Consider the following 9,086-nt stretch of genomic DNA (forward strand, 5'->3'; position numbering starts at 1 on the left):
AGATGCTCTAGAATGGTTATTGTATTGGGAATATAAGGATTTACTAAAACAGACATTTCAGGGAAGCGGACTGGTCTTTAACGTACACTTGCCTGGCTATGCTGGGAGTTGTAGTTACACACCTCAGTTTTAAACCTATTTAGTTTAGATACTTCACCATGGTACACCCATCAATTTGTATTTTAGTTGAATTTCAGCAAAAACGTTAGGTTTAAAGCTGGCCGGATTGGAGATGTGCGGTTTGTTACGAAGGTACACTTGAAAAAAAAATGATATCATGTTCTCTGGAGTTAGGATGGCTGAATGCTGTTCACGACATGAAAAGTACACTGATCGGGTTATACAGAGTCTGTGCAGTTTGCCGCTGTGTGCATAGATGTCCAAAACGACTCCGTGTGTCCAGTGTCTTCAATATCTCATGGTGCTAGATGCTCGGAAGTAAGACAGAAACTTGAAACACAGACTAACCACAAAGTACCAGATGTTTCTTGCCATTTGTGACCTTGCAATGAAGACGCGCCAGATGAGGACAACGAGGATGGTGTTGAATCCATAACGAATGTTTCTTAACCTGGAATAAAAATATTAAAGAAAAAAAAAAATGATGTCATGAGAAATCTTATTCTGGCTGAGGAACGTAGTCCTCAAACTAAATTTCCAAGAGGTAACATTTAAATTTTCTCAAAATGTCTCAACCTCCATGGTCATCCTTAGAGGTTCTCATTACGACAATAAAGCGCATGAGAGGGGACCCCTTTTAATAACCAGAGTAGAGTGGCTCTTGCTCTGGCAAACCCAGCTCATACATGGTCAGCCATTCATTTGAATGGCCGGCCTGTAATGCTAGATTTTCCCCAGCAGGGGTCACTGCAGAGGAAACTTATTGCTAGTCGGAACTTCACCCATAAATAACTGCAGGTTCGGCTTCAGAAACCCCCTCAAACAAGCAGAGATCAGCGGATCTAGAGTCCGACTTGGTTAAAGGGGTTGTCCAGTCCCTAAAATGTGATTGCTTATCCCCCTTCATCCCCTACCTGCTCTTATTGTGAATCACCGACCGTTGTAGAAGCGGTCCACAGTACTACAGACTTCTCCCATTAAAGTGAATGGGAGAAGGCTGTAATACGGTGAACCACCGCTACCAGCGTGTGAGGGATTCACAACACGAGCAGATCGAAATGAAGGGAAAGCAGCTGACCGGCGGGGGTCCTGCGAGCTGAAAGCCAACCGATCAGATATTGAAGGCTTATACTGAGGATAGGCCATCAATTTTTAGAGGCTGTACAATCCCTTTAACTTCGAGACCTTGATGTCGAAGAAGCCAAAAACAAAAAAAAAAAAAAGCAAAACATACATTTCAAGTGATACCCGAGTAGTACTTACTTATTTAAGTGCTTCCTGGCTGCAGGGAGTCCTGACATTTCTTCATTGAGAACATACTTTTTCGTTCCCATACAATAGTTTTCCATGTATTCTGCCCAATGCAGCTGCCGAACATCAAAGTTAAACACCTGCAAGAAAACACAAGCCGCCATGAACACCTACAGGTCACAAGACCAGACTGATTTACCCCTGTACCTGAGAATGAAGCAGTAGCCGCCGTCCTAAGGGACTGCACAGCTGCCTGCAAGGACGATACACTAAGTTCGAGGTCCATACAAGACCATGATCGCCCTATGGGGAAGATGCCAACAGATGGAGTGCCACACAGACACTGAATTAGCCTCCAGAACGTATCACATATCTACACCACTTGCATGTATGCAGCCCAGAAGATGTCCTATATACCAATTATCCCATGATTGGGGCCTTACTAAGAATATAAAGCCTACTGAAGAAGCCCCAAAGCAGGTCCCATATTAAAACTTAAAAAAAATAAAAAAAAAAAACCTGCTTCGGTACCCTTGGGGTATATTGGTTTGGATTGAGAGGCAACTTGCAAGACCAAGTCTCATTTTTATCCATTTCTTTATTTAACATGTTTGCATCAAATCTTTTTCAAAGTGAACAGCAAATTAAAAACTGTTCTACCGGTGGCCATAGAGGTAAAGGGTAAAATCAACCCCGTGGACAAATGAAGCCGCCAGGAAATCAGCCGATCACCGCAGGAAAGTCTTTATGGTATGTTGTTACTGCTTATAAAATTTCCCCGCAGTGACCCCTGCAGAGGAAACGCAGTATTACATGCGAACTACTGTATAATACATGGACAGGCCAGGTCCGCCAGAGTGAGATCTGAGATCTTTGTTAGCGGCTCTGCACAAATAGAGGCGGCTTCCCAATAGTCCATATGCCCTTATAACCACCCAAAGATTGGCAATGACTAATTAATGCAACCGTAGGTCAATGGTGATAAAATATTGGTTCTGACGGGAGGGTTCTGGCTATCGGAGCAAATTACCACCAATTTTCCATAATTGGTGGCAATATTGATAACCTACTAGAATTTTTTTTTATGGGGAAAATGTGCTTTTTTTGTATTTCGGCAATAATCTTTCCATGTATGTTTGGATCACAATAGAAAGAAAATATAAAACAAAACACGGAGGGATAGTAAGGAGCAGAACAGACGGAAATCTCGTGGCCATTATTGCAAGGAGCGACCGACCCATAAGCAGCACCTGCGGGATAGATCGGGAACCCAATGTTATACCGTAGATGCGCCGCTCACCTTTTTGTCTTCTGGACTGAGCTGGTTCATTAACATGTTGGTATTTTCATTACTCCACACCCAGGAGTTACTCGTGAAATATTCCAGCAACATCATGGCTTTGTGTAGACGAGTGATCGTCTTCATCATCCTTAACCAAGGGAGAGAGGGGAAAAAAAGGCAAGAATGATTACTGCACCCCAAAAGTGGGCTACTCTGTGGGGGAGACGGGGCCCCACTCAAGAAAATCTGGGCTGCAAATTTGTTTTTAAGGTCTACATAGGAAACGGAATGAGAATAAAAGGAATAGTAAGGACATCTGCATTGTAGCAAAAAGTCAACTTTGTAGATAAAAGTAATTAAGATTCTGCTATATAAAAAATGAAGTCACTTCCACTACGGAGGTTTTAATTTGCAGATATAATGGAAAATAAAGTAGGACAGACAGACCGGGAATACAGAGCGCTCGGGATGATGTCAGCTTGGAATAGAACATGTTCTGCGGAGCGCTGGACACGTTGTGCTGCGAGTTACAGCTGTTATGAAGAGCGGGGGGATTTTTCTTGTAGCGGTGTGTTCTGGGATTTGTGGTTCTGCAGTAGCAGAGGGAAGATGGAGGAAAACATGGAGCCTCTAGCATCATTATACATGGATTGAAAAGGACAATCTAGCGTATAGAAGAGGGTGCATGGCATAACCGCCATGAAAGTAGCGGATTCTAAGGTCCTATCGATTTCCATGGGAGCTCCGTCAGCCTGAACGAAGACTGTAAAAGCGGTGGTACAGAATCAGAAGGGTCTGCTTTGTTTCCGTAAAACAGCGCCACTTTTGTCCACAGGCTGTGTCTTGTATTGCAGCTCGTCCCTATTCACTTAAAATGCGCGAAAACAGACAGCCCATTAAGATTAGCGTGTTTTTTTGGGGAAAAAAAAAAAATTTAAGATGCTTTTTCTAGTCCAGGATCCCTAGTACGGCACGGCAGAGTCAGTAGAACATAAAAGTCGGTGCTAAATTTGATGCACTCGCAACCTATAACCAATAGCGGTTCCATTTAGATTAAAGCATTTCTAGGATGCAAATGCCAATTGGGGCCAGACGAGCACCTTACCCATGACTACTTACCACTAGGACAAAAGGAAAGTGTGTCATGTGACCCACTTAATGGCTCCGATTCTCTAACTGGAGGGAGATCATGCACGCTATGCAGAAAAGATACTAAACAGTATGGGCAAAAGGTATCATTTAAAGGGTTATTCCCGTCACACAAAGTAATGGCATATTGCTAGGATCCCCACTGATCCAGAGAATAGAGGGGCCAAAGTGCTGGTTTATGGCTGTGTCCCCGGCCACCAACTGTGTAGGGCTCTGCAGCACGGCCCCTTCATTTGAAAAGAGCAGTATTGCAGTTCCCTGCACGGCCGGGTGTGCCGATGGGGGAAAAACAGAGGGGAACACATCGTTAAACCAGCACTGCGGTCCCTTTAATTTTAGGTTTGTGGGGGTCTTGGCAGTCAGATTCCCGCTGATCAAAAAGTGACGGAATAATCCTTAAAAGCTTCAGGGCTGCAATGCAAAATCTGTGGCCCCCCCCTTTAATACCGCTGGCTTCATAATCCACAGGGCCCGAGTGTGACTGATACCTCTGCACCCCATATACCTACAGCTGTGAGTATGGGGTCTGGATGAATACATGAAATGGATATATAGCAAACCGCAAAACAGCATGCGATCCATCTCACCCGGCAATATTCAGTTCTATTATAAACGTGGCGTTCGCTGCCTCAAGGAATACAGCGGATTAAGAGACTTAAGAAATCAACAGAAAACAAACGTTTTGGGATCTTGACACATCCGGCTGTCAGGAGATTTAATGGCACGTACTGGATTTATCCGAGGCCGGGGGGGGGGGGGTTTGTGGATATTGATAATAAAGCACTTAACCTAAATGCTTTTTCTGTTTGAGAAGACTACAAAGAAACGTGTTACAAGATCTCTTGGCAGCGAATGCATCTGAAGCCGAGAGGATAATTTAATGTTTTGTTTTTTTTTGAGGAACTGAATGCATTAGTTTCCCAGACTTAAATCGCCCAAGGAGAAAAAAAAACAAAAAAAAAAAAACGATCAGTGTTTTCTTAAGAAAAAGAATGGCATGTGTGACCATGTTTAATTCTACCGCAACAGATATATTACAGCGACCCTCTGGTCTCCGTACAAAAGTATAAGTGTGATGGGCTATATGGAGTAATATTACCTGGTGCGCTCCAGTTTCCCCCCCTTTGGCCATGGATCCCGTTTTAAGTTCCCCTCTGTGTTGTCTTAGACTCTGGGAAGCGCTGTGGCCGTTTTAAGACACTCCTTCTGTTCATGGATTGGACAGAACTGCTCACGTGAGCAGCTCTGGCCAATCTTAGAACGGTGGGAGTGTCTCAGACTTAGTCTAAGAAGCAATGCGGCCATTTTGGGACAGTGCAGAGGGGACCCTAAAACAGTGGATCCATGGCACAAAAGGAACAACTGGCGGGCATCAGATATTATTACTCCTTGTACACCATCATATTTAAAAACGTTGCCCCCGGACTTGAGGGTCACTAAGTGAATGTCCACCTTTGAACATCACTTCCAAGTTCAACATTGTGTGGATCCTGGTTGCCTGCAGCCACCACTAGATGGAGCCAAGGAGCTTACTACATATTTTTGAATACAGTATGAATTTACACAATAAGCGCACCCTATTAGTGGCTGCAGACAAACGTATCAATTTTTAACTGTCTATGCAGAGGATTTGGAGCTCTGTATTCAAAAGGATTTAGCGCTGACCTATATAAAAAATATATATTAAGTAAAAAAAAAAATATATATATAAAAAAAACAAAAACACAGAATTATGGACCCTTTAGAAAAAAGAAAAAAAAAATGTTCAAGGGTGGCTATGCCCTTCACCTCCCTGTGGTTCTGTCCACGTTTTAGATAGTTAGAGAGTAGCCTTGCTTGGTCTCCATTCCAGACAAATCAGTAGTTCGAAAATTGCATATAATAGGGACAGGGCTTAGGGACAAGAGAGGAAATAATTGCCTTCAGGGAAACAGATGAGAATTTATTTTGCCCTCGATATAAATATAAAAGAGGATCATGGAAGAGGAGGATATCCTGTGTCAGGGGGCTCAAACGTATCAATTGTTAGAAAGTAAAAGCTAAAGCACGGGGAGGGGATCTTCAAAGCGAGAAATTTCTGCAGTATTTACGCATCAGTTAGCAGCCAAAACGCAGGAAATCCGTCCACTTTCCGCAGTAATAATGGACATGCTGTGGAACTAAAATTACGGTGAATTTCTGGACTAAATTTTTCCCGCAGCGTGTGGATGATATTGGTTAAATCTCACCCACTTTGCTGCTACTGTATTGTCCGTCCGCAATTATGCAGCAAATCCGTTGTGTGGACAAGCCCTTAAAAGAGAACTCCACTTTTCAACAGCATTTTTACAACATTTGACAAGTTCTCTGCCATATTTGAATCCCAGACACGCGGCGGTGTCTTCTGCTCTGACATGACGTAGGAACACCCTCAGGCAAACTTTGGGAGCTAGGAACGCCATCTCCTCTCGAGCCTCCATTCATTTCAATGGAGGGGGCAGTCAGGCACAGCCCGTGGAAAAAAAATAATTATTCTAAAAGTATGACAAGACGTGCTTTTTACCATGCACCCGACATCTTTACGCTTTCAAGTGTGAAATGTTGGTAAAAGCGGAGAATCAGATGAAGGTTGCTGGGCGGTGGCCTCTATATCAGTCTGCGGGAAGTCTACCTCCGTCTACAACCGCACCTAGAAAGCGGCTCAGAAATGTTTGCAACTTGAAAAAGCGCGAGCTACCTATTAAGCTTGTGACCTGCGGCGTTGTATTACCTCACAGTGACCCAAATACTGAAAGAGCCTTACTGCAGTGAAAAGGAGAGAGAATTGAGTTTACAAGAGAAAAAAAAAAAAAAAGAGAAAAGGCGAACTGCACAGTCAGCGATGTGAGGCCAAGTCCAGGCAATGAATCAACTCCTATCTGAAGTGTTCAGCCGACTTAGTGGGGATCCTATTTAAAGCAATCTTGGAGAAGGAGCGGATCTATAAAGAAGGATGCTAGACTACAAGGAGAAGAAAAATGAAGGAATTATGCTGGAGTTTTTACAAAAAGGGGAATATTGGGGGTGAATCCGGGACAACACAGCTAGGACATCATTAGGATGCAATACCGGGGATGGATGTAGACCGTCTCAGGCGTGATGAGCGGAAACACAGGACATTACAAAGAGATGACAAGCGTGGACAATCAGTGCATATAAAACCACAGATTTAGAGCACAACAAACATTTTCAGTCATAATATATTTAAAGGATCAGACAGAAAAGAGTTAATAAAATTTTAAATGTGCCCCTCAAAAAAAAACATAACAAAAAAAACCTGAAACATAATAAAGCGTTGAAAAAAAAAATTACACAAAACGCAGTTTTTACTGCAAACTTAAAGATCAGCAACAACTGAATGCAGAGAAATGTGACAGGCTTGATGGCAACAGAAACACAGACAGTAAAATTGGCCGGTTAGAATGTTAACTAGGGATCAAACGTCCATGTGCTGCACCTCTGAACGGTTCGAATGCTAAAAAAAACAAACCACTGCAAACAATAAGGATGGAGGGAAAAAACTAAAACAAAAAGGGGAGCTGGTGAGGTGATGGAAAAACACTGCCTAGTGAGTTCTAGAGCCAGACCCAATAGTAGCTCGAGAGCCACAAGGGGTAGACATGGAGTTCCTCCAGTGACTGCTTCTTCCCCTGTATAAAATCAGTTGGGGGGAGGGTTTGGTGCCCTACAATGCAGGACCCCACTAAATATTTTCTTCTGCAGTTTAGGACGGCTGCCAAATATTAAACCGCAAAAGAGTTTGGTGCTTGGCGGTAGGCTGCACTTTATGGTAGGGATCCCTCATCTGCCATATTTCTGTACATTGCATTATAGTCTTGTTCCAAACCATCTGTGGGCAGAGAGAGAGGGTGCGCGGGCAAAGAGAGGGTGCGCGGGCAAAGAGAGGGGCGCGCAGCAGCACAGATTAAAAAACGTTGGCCCTTTGGCGAGTGCAGGGTATAATATCACTTATGTACACCGTTGCACAGAGGGCAAAAAACTTTTGCTCCAGTTCACCAAATAAAATCTAATAAAACAAACTTTTTGGGTAAACATTTAAGATTGGATAATTTCCACAATATTTTGAGGAACTCTAAAAACTGCCCTTTCAAGCGAAGTCAGACCTTGGTGCAGTATTTGTATAGTAAAGTATCCTCTGCTGAACCTTGATCGTGAATGTTTATAGTGCAGCAACGGATGAGCCCGGGACTCATTGGCGGCTGTTTGTGCTCAGACTGCAAACTGGGTTTTCTTATTTATGAAGAGCCGGTCGTCTATAGTTCTCCAGCATTACATTTCCACTAGGAGGGCTGCTATCTAAAATGAATGCACAGCGCCTCCTAAAGGTTTTGGCGATGAACGCCGTCCTCATTGGGTTCAAGGCTAATGATACATAGGCAGAAAGACACAGATCAGACTGACTGGATGTGCAAGACCGTGAGCAAGACACGAGGCTGAGAGAGCAAAAACGGTATATAAACCAAAGGCGACAATGCAATGTGACTGAGCAGTAAGGCGTGAAAAATATGTAGGCATGGGAACAAAAAGTATAAAGCAACCTTCGAGGCCAGCAATATCGGCTTGCTAGAAAAATTTCGCATTTTTTTGCCATTGAGCCTGCGTCTTCCCAGCACGCTTTCACCAGGTTAACAGCACCTCCTATTTTTTTTTTAATGTCACCTCCTTACCAGGGTTTCTGACCTGTCAACCTGAGAATAGCATCATACAACACTGCGGGTACTATATGACTGACAGCCGTCCAGTAATGATGCAAAAGGGGGTTGTTTCGAAGGTTAACATTGGGGCGCCTGAGGGCCTGTTCTAAAGGATTCATCTTGAAGGAAACATTTACATAATATTCTGTAGGAGAAATAAGGATCAGATGCAGTGAGAACACGTACACAGTCTGGGACTAAACAGAAGTCAAACAACGATGCATTACACCTTTATAAAAGGGAACGAGCCGCCTGAAAGTGAAAGTCTCATTCAATTCCAATGCACTTTCCCCGTCACATGGAAAGACGGCATTTTTTGTTTACGACAGATGTGAATTTGTCCCCAGGTGCCACTCAACAGGTGCGCTGGCAATACACCTCAACAGTAGAAAACCAAAAGCATCAGACTGGCTCCAAGTAGTGTAGTATATACTTGGCTTTAAAAGGGGTTGTCCACTACCGGGCAGCTGATTACCTATCCACCGGACAGGTCGTCAGTATATGATCGGTGCGGGTCCGACGCCCAGACCCCGCACTGATCAGCTGTTCCT

General features: G+C 43.6%; 1 protein-coding gene across 4 annotated transcripts in view; it reads right to left on the minus strand.

The window, feature by feature from the left end:
- Nucleotides 1–267: 267 nt before the first annotated feature.
- FAR1 (fatty acyl-CoA reductase 1) overlaps nucleotides 268–9,086 on the minus strand; it is a 52,645-nt gene continuing 43,826 nt past the window's right edge. For 2 of the 4 annotated variants that reach the window (XM_075837792.1, XM_075837793.1), the window contains exons 10-12: nucleotides 2,672–2,801; nucleotides 1,384–1,511; nucleotides 268–571 (exon numbers count right to left, since the gene is read on the minus strand). In XM_075837792.1, the coding sequence (XP_075693907.1) occupies nucleotides 409–571; nucleotides 1,384–1,511; nucleotides 2,672–2,801 (421 nt within the window). In that variant the 3' untranslated portion in view covers nucleotides 268–408. Of the gene's footprint in view, nucleotides 572–1,383; nucleotides 1,512–2,671; nucleotides 2,802–8,508; nucleotides 8,681–9,086 lie in introns of all 4 variants that reach the window. The other 2 variants (XM_075837795.1, XM_075837794.1) reach the window with 2 other exon arrangements.

Source organism: Rhinoderma darwinii, chromosome 9 (genome assembly GCF_050947455.1).
Source record: "Rhinoderma darwinii isolate aRhiDar2 chromosome 9, aRhiDar2.hap1, whole genome shotgun sequence".
Taxonomy (NCBI): Eukaryota; Metazoa; Chordata; class Amphibia; order Anura; family Rhinodermatidae; genus Rhinoderma; species Rhinoderma darwinii.